General features: G+C 46.1%; 1 protein-coding gene across 4 annotated transcripts in view; it reads left to right on the top strand.

Annotated features, from left to right (window-relative positions):
* Positions 1 to 10,757, top strand: part of ADAMTSL1 (ADAMTS like 1) — an 861,688-nt gene extending 850,931 nt beyond the window's left edge. For 3 of the 4 annotated variants that reach the window (XM_034663958.1, XM_034663959.1, XM_034663960.1), the window contains 3 exons: positions 7,423 to 7,532; positions 8,606 to 8,826; positions 10,079 to 10,757. In XM_034663958.1, the coding sequence (XP_034519849.1) occupies positions 7,423 to 7,532; positions 8,606 to 8,826; positions 10,079 to 10,185 (438 nt within the window). In that variant the 3' untranslated portion in view covers positions 10,186 to 10,757. Of the gene's footprint in view, positions 1 to 7,422; positions 7,533 to 8,528; positions 8,827 to 10,078 lie in introns of those variants that run through there. The other variant, XM_034663961.1, reaches the window with a different exon arrangement.
* The last annotated feature ends 1,918 nt before the right edge of the window (positions 10,758 to 12,675 follow it).

A 12,675-nucleotide genomic window follows, 5' to 3' on the forward strand; every position in this document is an offset into this window, starting at 1 on the left:
AATGAGTAGAGAAAGAAAGTATATTCACAGACAGTAACAAAGGAGTTTCCATAAAGAAGGAAGGACAGGGGTATCAAAATGGATCAGAAAGAACAAACCAGGTAAACATTATCTGGTACCAGGGGAACTTGAGTGACAGGCAGTTACTGGCAACCTGTGAAGGGCAGTTTCAGTGTGTCAATGGCACTTAAGTCAAATCAGCAGTGAGTAATTTCCAGCTGTGGTCAAGAAACATCAGCAAAATGACAGACTAGGTAGCCCTAAGTTCCCATTCCCCTATGGAAGCGTCAAAAAACAACCAGAAATGGGCTGAACTAACCCTATAGGAGTAAAAGCCCACAACAACCAGGCAAATTCAAAAAGCAGGAAATTTCATTCATCCTTCCCCACCCTCTCCTCAGTATGGCACAGTCTTACTCTAAAGGCATCAGCAATCCATTTTCCTCCCTCAATCCATAGGGAGCACAGAAAACCCTATCATGGAACCACCTAAAGGAATGGTCTCTGTCTCAACTAAGATCCCCAGTGGGGGAGGCAGCCACTGCTTGTGAAAGCTGTAGGGGGACTACAGACCTGCAGACACCTGGGACGAGAGATTACAGATAAAGACATAAAATAGACCATCGAAGGCCCTGAGAACTTGGGGTGAGATGCCCTAGGAAATTAAGACATTAGGAAGCAGACATATGTACAGGGAAATTGAGAAAACTACATGCAGGCCCAGGCAAGACATATGCTCACAGAAAAGACCTGAGCATATCCTAAGCTTTCATTGCAGGCTGATGCCTAAGCTCAGAGCACACCCAGCTAATCAGTGAAGGGGTGCCCAGGCACAGAGACTCTATACAAAAACTGGGAGAGATGTTTTTTTCAACTGTTATTTAAGAAGAAAAATGAACAAATATTGGGAAATTGGAAAATACCTTGAAACAAGTGAAAATCCGGGATGCAGAGAACAGTGCTCAGAAAAAAATATATATATAAATGCTTACATTAAAAAAGACAGACTTCAAGAAACAACCTAACTTCTGGCCTTAAGGAACTAAAATTACAAGAGCAAATGAAACCCAAAGCTGGTAGAAGAAAGGAAATTATAAATACAAATAATAGAGACAATATCCATAAATAAACAGAAAAATCAATGAAACCAGAAGTTGGTTCTTCCAAAAGATCTACAAAATGGACCAACTTTTAGCTACACTAAGAAAAAAACAAAACTCATTATTAAAATCTGAAATAAAAGGTAATACAGAACTATGAACAACTGTACAACAAACTGGAAACCTAGGTGTAATAGACAATTTCTTATAAACACACAACCCATCAAGGACAAATCATAAGTAAAAATACGCATAACCTATAACTATTAGGGAGATTCAGTCAGTAATCTGGACCTCACAACAAAGAAAACCCCTGGCCTAGATGTCCTCACTGGTGAATTCGACCTAATATTTAAAGAAGAATTTATACCTAAACTTATTCCTCCTAAAAATTGAAAGGGAGGGAATACTAACATTCCTTAACTCATTCTGTGAGGCCCAGATTACTCTGATACCAAAGCCAGAGGAAGACAGTACAAGAAAACTAAAGACCCTGGGGTGCCTGGGTGGCACAGTGGTTAAGCGTCTGCCTTCAGCTCAGGGCGTGATCCCGGTGTTGTGGGATCGAGCCCCACATCACTCTTCTGCTATGAGCCTGCTTCTTCCTCTCCCACTCCCCCTGCTTGTGTTTCCCTCTCTCACTGGCTGTCTCTATCTCTGTCAAATAAATAAATAAAATCTTAAAAAAAAAAAAAACTAAAGACCCATATCCTTTTTAATTACGGATGCAGAAATTCATGTAGTGAAAAGATACTGTGTAGGATTTCATTTTTTTTTTTTATGAACACTTGTTTTGTGGCCTAACATGAAAAAAATGTGCATTCTGCTGTGGTTGGTAGAGTTTTCTGCATAGGTCTCTTAGGTGCAACTGGACTATAGCCCTGTTAAGTCCTTATTTATTGATCTTTTGTTTGGTTGTCCTATCCATTATTGAAAGTGGGGTATTTTAGTGTCCAATTATTGTAGAACTATTTCTGTCTTTAGTTGTCGTTTGATTCATGCATTTTGAAGGTTTTGTGCTTATGCATATATGTTAATAGTTGTTCTATCTTGGCCTTTTATCAATATATAATTTTCCTCTTTGTCTCTTTTGACTTAAAATTTATTTTATCTGGTATTAGAATAGCCACCACAGCTCTCTTTTGGTTACTACTTTTGCATGGAATATCTTTTTCTATCCTTTTACTTCCAATGTCTCTTGTAGAGAGGCTTAAAAAAAAATCAAATTCTAAGCTATTAAGCTAATATCTGCCTTTTAAGTGGGGAGTTTTTTCCCTTTTAAAGTAATTACTGATAAGGAAGGACTAACTAACTTTTGCCACTTTGGTATGTCTTATGGTTTCCTTCCCCACTCCATTCCCGCCATTACTGCAGAATCCTCAACAAAATACTAACATATGAATTATAGAGGCATATTAGAGTGATTACAAACTTTCAGGTAGGATTTATTGTTGTAATATTAGCAGGATAAAAGGAAAAAAAACACATGATCTCAATTGATGCAGAAAAAGCCTTTGATGAGATTCAAAATCCTTTTGTGATAAAAACTGAACTAGTAATAAAAAGAAACTACCTCAAAATAATAAACACCATATATGAAAAACCCACAGCTAAAAAAAACCCATAGCTATCATAGTTAATAGTGAAGACTGAAAACTTTTTTCCCCTAAGATGAGGAAGAAGACAAGAATGCAATGTTTACCACTTCCATTCAACATAGTATTTATTGGAAGTTCAGAGCAATTAGGCAAGAAAAAGAAAGAAAAGCCACCCAAGTTAGAAAAGGAGTAGTAGAATTTTCTGTTACAGATGACATGATCTTACATGTAAAAACCCTAAAAATCTTAATACCAACACCAGAATAAATCTCTTAGAGTGAATAAATGAATTCAACAAAGTTGCAAGATAAAAAAAATCAGAAATCAGTTGCATATCTATACACGAATTATGAACAATCTGAAAAGGAAATGAAAATCATACTACTCAGCCATCAGAAAGAATGAAATGTTGTCATTTGCAACAATGTGGATGGAACTAGAGTATGCTAAGCAAAATGAGTTAATCAGAGAAAGACATACCATATGATTTCACTCATACGGAATTAAAAAACAAAATGGGTGAACATTCAGGAGGGGGAACAAAAGAGAGGGAAATCATGAGAGAGACTTTTAAGATTTTATTTATTTGAGAGAAAGTTAGTGAGAGAGAGCATGAGCTGGGGAGGGACGGGCAGCAGGAGAGGGAGAAGCGGACTCCCCACTGAGCAAGGAGTCTTGACACGGGGCTGGATCCCAAGATCCTGGGATCATGACCTGAGCCGAAGGCAGACGCTTAACTGACTGAGCCACCCAGGAGAGAGAGACTCTTAACTATAGAGAACAAACAGGGTTGATGGAGGGAGGGGGGGTGGGGGCTGGGATAGATGGATGATGGCTATTAAGGAGGGCACTTGTCAGGATGAGCACTGGCGGTTATATGTAAATGATGAACTGCTGAACTCTGCTCCTGAAGCCAATATTGAACTAACTGAATTGAAATTTTAAAAAATAAATTTGGCTCTAAAGTGCCAGAAACAAAAAAGAATATCATTCCACATATAAAAATACTTATAAACTTAACCAAGGAAGTGAAAGACTTGTACACTGAAAACTACGAAACATTACTAAAAGAAAATAAAGAAGACAAAAAAAATGAAAAGACATCCTGTGTTCCTGGATTTAGAAAATTTATTATTAAGATGTCAGTACGGCTCAAATTGATCTAGAGATTCAAAATCCCAAGGATTTTTTGCAGAAATAAGAAAATCCAACCTAAAATTCAGATGGAATATCGAGATCCTGAATAGCCAAAAAAAATTTTGAAAAAGAACAAAGTTGGAGGCTTCACACTTCCTGATACAAAAACTTACTACAAAGCTACAGTAATCAAAACAGTATAGTTCTGGCATATAGTCCAAGGGAATGGAATGGAGAGCCCAGAAATAAGCTTTTGTACATATGATCAGATGAAGTGTGCCAGGATCATTCAATGAGGAAAGAATAGCCTTTCAACAAATGGTTCTGGGAAAACTGGAAAACCATATGCTAGAGAATGAAGCTGGATCCTTATTTTAACTAGATATGAAAATTAACTCAAAATGGATCAAAGACTTAAATGTAAGGGTTAAAAGTATAAACTCTTAGAAGAGAGAGAAGAAGCTTCATAATGCTGGATTGGCAGTGATTTTTTGGATAGGACACTAAAAGCACAATTAAAGAAAAATTAGATAAACTGGATGTCATCAAAATTGAAAGCTTTTGTTCATCAAAGGACACCATCACCAAAGTGAGGAGACAACCCACAGAATGTGAGAAAATACTTGCAAATCATAAATCTGATAAAGGATTAATATCCAAAATACAGAGAGGAGAATTACAACTCAACAAAACACAAAGCCTAGAATAAACATTTCTCCAAAGAAAATCTACAAATGGACAATACACACATGAAAAGACATTCAACATCACTAGCAATTAGGGAGATGCAAATTAAAACTATAATGAGATACCACTTCATTATTTTTAAAAATAAATAATAAGTAGTGGAAATGTGGAAAAATTGGAACCCTTGTGCACTGCTGATAATGTAAAATGGTACAGCTACTGTGGAAAACAGTATAGCAGTTTCTCAAAATACTGAACATAGAATTACCATATGATCCAGCAATTCCACTTCTGGGTATGCACTCAAAACAACTGAAAGCAAGGATCTGAACAAATATATGTACACTAATGTTCACAGTAGCATCACAATGGCCTAAAGGTGCAAACAACCAACATGTCCTTTGACGGATGGATAAACAGAATGCAGTGTATACTTACAATACAGTATTATCCAGCCTTCAGGAATGAAATTCTATACATGCTACAATATAAATGAACCTTGAAAACAGCAACTGAAAAAGGCAGGCACAAGAAAATTACAGGCCGCGGGGAGCCTGGGTGGCGCAGTCATTAAGCGTCTGCCTTCGGCACAGGGCGTGATCCTGGCGTTATGGGATCGAGCCCCACATCAGGCTCCTCCGCTGGGAGCCTGCTTCTTCCTCCCCCACTCCCCCTGCTTGTGTTCCCTCTCTCGCTGGCTGTCTCTATCTCTGTCGAATAAATAAATAAAATCTTTAAAAAAAAAATTACAGGCCAATATCCCCGCTTGAACATAGATGCAGAGACCCTCAACAAAATTTTTACTAGCCAAATTCAACAATATATTAAAGAATCATACACTATGAGTAAATGAAGTTTACCTCAGATGCAAGGATAGTTCAACATCCACCAGTCGATCAGTGTGATACACCACATCAGCAAATGAAGGATAAAAATCATATCTCAATAGGTGCAGAAAAAGCATCTGACAAAATTCAATACCCATTCATGATAAAGACTAACAAAGTGGGTATAAAGGGGAAGGTACCTCAGCATAATAAAGGCCACATATGACAGTCCACAGCTACCATCCTCCTCATGGCACAAAGCTGAAAGCCTTTCTTCTAAGATCAGAAACAAGAGAAGGATGCCCATTCTCCCCATCTTTACTTAACATAGTATAAGAAGTCCTAGCTAGAGCAATTAGTTAAGAAATAAAAGGCATCCAAATTAAAAAACAAAAACTATCATGGTTTGCAAATGACATGCTATTATGTATAAAAAAACCCTAAGGACTCTACCAAAAAAACTTATAATAAGCAAATTCAGGAAGTTGCAGGATACAACATCAATATACAAAAATCAGCACCAAACTATCAGAAAGAAATGAAGAAAACAATCCCATTTATAATTGTATCAAAATGAAAAAGAACACCTAGTAATAAATTTAAGGAGGTGATTATTGAAAACTGGAAGACATTTATGAAAGAATTGAAGAAGACACAAATAAATGGAAAGATATTCTGTGCTTATGGATTGGAAGAATGAATATTGATAGAAGGTCCATATTGCTCAAAACAATATACAGATTAAGTGCAATCTCTATCAAAATTCCAATAGCATTTTTCACAGAACTGGAACAAATAATCCTAAAATTTATATGGAACTACAAAAAGAAAAAAAGCCAAAGCAATCTTGAGAAAGAACAAAGCTGGAGGCCCCGTATTCCCTAATTTCAAACTATATTAAAAAGCTATAGTAATCAAAACAAAATAGAAACCCACAATTAAACTCATCTATATATGGCCAATTAATTTACTACAAAGGAGCCAAGATTACGTGGTGAGGAAAGGACAGTCTCTTTAATAAATGAGGTTGGGAAAACTAGACGGCTACATACGAAAGAATAAAAATTAACCACAGTGTTACACCATATACAAAAATTAACTCAAAATGATTAAAGACTTGAACATAAGACCTGAAACCATAAAACTCTTATCATAAAACATAGGGGCACCTAGATGGCTCAGTCGGTTAAGCATGTGACTCTTGATTTCGGCTCAGGTCATGATTTCAAAGTCATGAGATCGAACCCTGTGTTATGAGATTCTCTCTCTCTCCCCCTCACTCATGCTCTCTCATTCTCTCTCAAAAAAATAAAATAAAAAGCATAGGCAGCAAGGTCCTTTGATACAGGCATTGCCAGTGGTTTGGGTTTTTTTAACCTGACACCAAAAGCAAAAATAAGCAATACCACGTCATACTAAAAAGCTTCACGGACACTGCTGTTGGGATGGGTACTGCCTGTGACTGTCTGGCTCCGGCAGCTCTGGGAGAAGCTTCACCATCTCTATGAGCTCGCAGCCGGAGAACCGGGGCAGGGACGCACTCTGCGTACCTAAGTCTACTTCTGTTCAGCTGCGCTGGGTCTAACCTGGAAACACTGATGCCAAAGAAAGGAAAGACCAGAGGGACTTGTTAACTTGAATGAATTTTCACAAGAAGGAAAACCAAATTGCCCTGTGGACTGAAGGGGCACTTACAGGTCTTCCGCTCTAAAGCTCACCGCACCACATTCTTCGCACATTCTGCCAAGAACCCTCTGATATGGGTAATCTGGGGAGGGAGCGCCCGTTCTCTGACGGGCTCCACAGGACCATGAGCCGTTTGCTAGCAGAATGCTTATAGGCCACAGGAAAGCTAACCATTCCGCCATGGCACAAAGAAAAAATGTGCCGGTGAATGTCCTATAGTTGACACAAGGCGGGGCAAGATGAATGAGCTGAAGGCCTCAGACAAAATGCTCAGAAGGATTCTGTGTCCCACGCAGCCTGAGCATTGCAGCCCCCCTCCAGCCCCACTCCCCCACCCCTCACTTAACTTGGCTAACATCATACATGTCACTTTTATCTGCTTCCCAGTGCAACGGGCCTTGCATCGGGCCTCACCTAGCCGTGCAGCACAGACAAGTGTTCTGCCAGACACGGGATGGCATCACCTTACCATCAGAGCAGTGCAGCGCCCTTCCGAGGTAAGAGAAAGCCGTGGACCTCCTTTCCCCAGCCCGTGTCAATAGCATAGAAAGATAATGTTGAGCGGGTGTTTCTCCTCCAACATCCCACAGTCCCTGTGGTCAGATGCCCTTCCCTTTCACCTCGTTTTCCCCAGGCCCGTTCTCCCTAGAGATAGATGGCCCTGTGGTGGCCTTACACTTATTGAATGCACCACGCTGGGCTTTCCTCTTCTGGACGTAAAGACTACAGACAGTTTGGGGCGCCTGGGTGGCACAGCGGTTAGGCGTCTGCCTTCGGCTCAGGGCGTGATCCTGGCGTTGTGGGATCGAGCCCCACATCAGGCTCTTCTGCTATGGGCCTGCTTCTTCCTCTCCCACTCCCCCTGCTTGTGTTCCCTCTCTCACTGGCTGTCTCTACCTCTGTCGAATAAATAAATTTAAAAAATCTTAAAAAAAAAAAAAAAAGACTACAGACAGTTCTGTTCCTCTGAGCGTGGCCTGATACCGCAGGAGCTCTGCACTAGCCCCAGGGTGGGCAGGAGGTGAGGTCCACGCGGTGGCCACCAGACCTCAAGGGCTCCAGCAGCCCCTCACGCTTGTGGGCCTTCCTACAGAAGTTATGCTAAAATGAGGGCGCTGATCCCTGGGTCTAAACCTGTCATTCCTAGCCAGTCCCCATTCCCGGTCCTACTGGCCTGTGGACGTCCCTTGGGGTGAGGGCTTACCGTCCCCACCCGCGACCCCAGCCCCAGGCTCTGCCTCTGCCCACCCGCATCCTGGCCAGACTCCATCCTTGGGTCACGCAGTGATACAGACCTTGCAGAGCTAAGCACCAAGAGGCCCGGTGAAAGCAAACGGCCTTCTGAGATCCTACAACCACTACTGGCAGAACAGAGATCAGAACCCCCTCTGGTGGCACCAGACGCCTGAAGAGTTGCCCCGCTGCTTTCCCATCTGTTCCCCGATCCCACCCCGACAGCGGCGGGCGCTAACGCTGCCGCCCCCCTCCCACAGGCCCGTGAGCACCCAGAACTGCTGGTCGGAGGCCTGCAGCGTTCACGGGCGCTAACGCTGCCGCCCCCCTCCCGCAGGCCCGTGAGCACCCAGAACTGCTGGTCGGAGGCCTGCAGCGTTCACTGGAGGGTCAGCCTGTGGGGTCTCTGCACCGCGACGTGTGGCAACTATGGCTTCCAGGCCCGGCGCGTGGAGTGTGTGCACGCCCGCACCAACAAGGCCGTGCCCGAGCACCTGTGCTCCTGGGGGCCCCGGCCCGCCAACTGGCAGCGCTGCAACGTCACCCCCTGCGAAAACAGTACGTTCTCACCCCACGGAGCCTTCTGCCAGGTCCCCACGGGGCGGCGGGGGCAGAGGGCAGGCCCCGGCCCCGAACCTGTGCCCAGGCCACTGGATCAGTTTTCCCAAGGACGGTGAGCTGGGGCCAGAGCTCGGTATGTTCACAGGGGTGCCTGCAAGCCGTCCAAGATGTGTGCGAGGATGTGTTTATACACATCCAGGCCGCATCAGATGGCTGAGTGTGCCCCAAGGCACTCAGCAAAGCCGGGTGCTATGGGCCCAGTGCTAAATGAAATTGGCCTCCAGCTCCCCTGCAGGAGCTTGGCTGGGACCCAGAGAAGACCAGCCAACAGTGCCTCCCGGGGGGCCAGGCTGCTAGACAGAAAGTACTGTCCGCACAAGTCCTGCCCAGCTGGCCCTGCACCCATCGTGGCTCTGCTTCTCACAGAACAAGGAGCTGCCGCCCCCCCTCCCTCCCGCCCCACGGGCGTCCCCCCCAACTGTGCAGGAGCCCAGGCCCTCGAGATCTGATACTCATTCACTGTCTGGGTCCTCCTCCGCCCAACACTGGCATTTGTATCCTGGTCGGGTATTTTTTCTTCCTCTGGACCCAAAACAAATTGGAGGTGGGTTGCAGACAGGGAAGGGACGAAGACAAAGTATGAGGCAAAGAAAGAATTAAGAAATTTTAAAACACTGCCATGCAGTTTTCCCCCAAACGGGGCCTCTCCAGGCATCAGATCGCCAAGGCTCAGGCAGATGCCCTGTGGGCATATTGTCCCCTAGCGTATCCACGGTGGGGGGGGGGGGTGATCTTTGCTCTTGTGGTGGTGCCCACCCATCTGTGTGTCAAGAGCTCACCACCATCCGTGCTGACATTCAGTCAAAGTAGTTCAGACTTGCTGTGTTCATCACAGCTGTCCACGGCCCAAATCAGCACCCATATTTAAGGACCGTCGCGTCTGTGCCAGTGCTGAGCTGGCAGCCCACAGCGCTCGGGGCAGGCCCGGGGCAGGGGAAGGAGGAGAGGGGCTTAGGTGCACTGGGTAGGAAAACAAAGGGGGTGCCGAGGGTTGGCCCCGTCATCCAGCCAGCCACTACAGCCCCGGGGGCAGCCTGGGGGGCACGTGGCGGAGCTCCCCCAGGGGTGGGACAGCAGTGGCCCCTGCAGCACGGGAGCCCAGGGCCCCAGGCAGAGCCCCACAAGCACCCCACGGCCGGCCGCAGCCCTTAGACTCCGTCTCATGGCTCTCTCCTGTCCCCTCCCCCAGTGGAGTGCAGGGATACCACCAGGTACTGCGAGAAGGTGAAGCAGCTCAAACTCTGCCAGCTCAGCCAGTTCAAATCTCGCTGCTGCGGGACTTGTGGCAAAGCGTGAAGACGGGGCCCAGGGAAGAACTGCACCCCGGCCACGCAGAGGACTCGCGCCACCACCTTGGACAGAATTTAAGCTTTCTTCGTTTATTTATTTATTGCCCTCTCCCCTGCCCCCCACCACACACGCCCGCGTCCAACCTCCTCCCCCACCCCAGACGTGAGGACGTCAGCGTGTCCTCTCTCTCAGTTAGCTGGAGGACAGGATGTCAGGGAAAGACAAGGAAAGGGGTCGAAAGGAGGTTGCAGAGCAGACACCTTCCCCAACCGGGCTCCCAGACAGACCAAGGAAGAGGCAAGCAGCAGGGAGTCAGGGCCAAGAGCGGAGGAGAGACGGGAGGGTAGGGTGACAGCGTTTGTAAAGCATTGAGACAGACTTCGGACAACCAACTGTGTCTTTCCTGCCGGCACGCTGTCAACCCAGCGTGTGCTGCTGCCTGTGTCCTCCTCTGTCTCCGCCTAGGGAAGAGCAGGCAGAGAGGGGAGGAAGGGGAGGACACAGCCATGAGGCAGAACCCAGGCCAGAACGCAGTGCTGCCAGTGGGGAGACCTGAGAACTCAAAGCACCAATGCATGGCAGTCAGGAGCAAACCGTGCAAGGGCCTGGAGCACACACGAGGCAGGACGCAAAGAGGCAGGAAGGGCACAGAAGCAAAAAGAAGCCTGTGCACGGTCCTCAGCGCAGGGAGATGAAGAGGAGTGAGCAGATCCGAGACTCGGGGAAGGGACGCTCCGAATTCTGCCGCCCTCACAGAGGGCACGGGCCGTGGCAGCCCATGCCACGTGGTGGCGGGGGGGGGGGTCCGCACTCCCCACACTGTCTCAGCGAATGTTCTGCCTGTACTCCCGGAGCAAAGCTAGTGAGACATCGGGGTCTGGTTATGCAGTCAGGCCACCCCTGGCATCTCTCCCTAAATCACAAGTTCTGCACCACCCCCACCCAGGGTTAACCGCTGATGTGGGCCAGGGGCATTTTGAGCGTGAACAGGCTGGGGTTTTTGCCTCGTTGGCCAGTGCTGCTTCCCCTAAGGGCCAGGGATTGAGGTCAATTTGCCAGAGAGGATCCATCAGGTCACAGGGCCACTTCCGGAGCTGGCCAGGACAAGGGGTGGGACAGCCGGCTCGCGCGGGCCGTTCCAGGAGCACGATGAGAGCTGCCCTCCTGGTTACACAGCAGCTTGGGGCAGGGTGGCGGGGTGTGCTGGCAAAGCTGTAGGGTAACTAAAGCTTGCAGGAGGGTCCTCAAAGGCTTTTCAACCTGTTCCCCCCCACACACAATGAAATACTATGAACCTTACAAGAATGAGTACCACCCGTTTTAGGAATTCGGTGAGCAAGGCAGCACACACCCTTCCAGAAATGCCCATCAGCTACAGTAAAAGGGCTGTAGCAAGGTCCAGTGGCAAACCTGACATTCTGGGACTATTTGGCCAATTGCTCTTTCAGCAGAGGGGCTTTGGGTGAGTGGTCTTGGCCACCTCCCCCTGTTGGCCACCTCCCCTTTGGCCACCACTCAATTGCCAGGGCAGCGTGGCCACTGTCACTCACCCTTCAGATCAACTGCCCCCCCCCCCACATACAGACTCGCAAATACCACTCAGCCCCAGGGCCACCATGGCTAGCAGGGCGTCTGGAAGTCAGAGACCGGGAAGACACTGTTAAGCTGTGTCCTCCCCGGGGGAGCTGCGGACGATGAAGGTGGGTCTCTTTCTTCCTCAGCACAATGGGCTCTAAGAAATCATGTTACTAAAAATCAGTGTCATGTTTATTTAAAATAAAAGAGAATGTTTTCTATGTCTGTATATCTTTTGTGAATATTTATTAGGATTTCTTGTATAAAAAAAGTGCAATATTAATAATTGTACATTGTCATCCGGAAAACAAAGTATTTGGGGGACTTTTTATTAACTTCCTGCGGTTGTGTTCCTATAAACTCAGTGGTGATTATTGTATTGTTCCTATTTTTAATAGCACCCGGTGTTTCACTCCGGATCCATTCACTGTGTACAGACTACGTTGTAAAGCTAACATGGGATGACAGGGCAGTAAAAGGGGATTCACTTGTGATGCAATAGTTATGCATGGAATGAAAACGACAGAGTCCGTACTAACTAACGCAGTTGGTTATTTCTAGTTCAATAGCTATGGAAAACCAGTGGCCAATATTTACGTTTCCTCAATAGCAGGTGTCCTCCAGCTCCGCCTCGTGTCAGGCTGTAGCCACTGGAGTAGGTTTCAGAGCAAGCCTGGAGGACCTAGGCTTGGGGTGGGAAGTAACGTGCTCCTTGCATGAGATGAATGTACATTTACTGTTTGTTCTGTGAATCGTGACTCAGCAGCAGCACAAGATGATTAGAGCGGCTGAATAATGTGGAAGGAGGCACTTCCTCCTCAAAAACACAAAACTGTATTTATATTTTTTTTTGTACAGATAATACAGCTTATTTATTTAATAAATCTGGTCATCCGAGTCTCTGTGAAGCCCAGCCTTCCC

Source organism: Ailuropoda melanoleuca, chromosome 7, assembly GCF_002007445.2.
Source record: "Ailuropoda melanoleuca isolate Jingjing chromosome 7, ASM200744v2, whole genome shotgun sequence".
Classification (NCBI taxonomy): domain Eukaryota; kingdom Metazoa; phylum Chordata; class Mammalia; order Carnivora; family Ursidae; genus Ailuropoda; species Ailuropoda melanoleuca.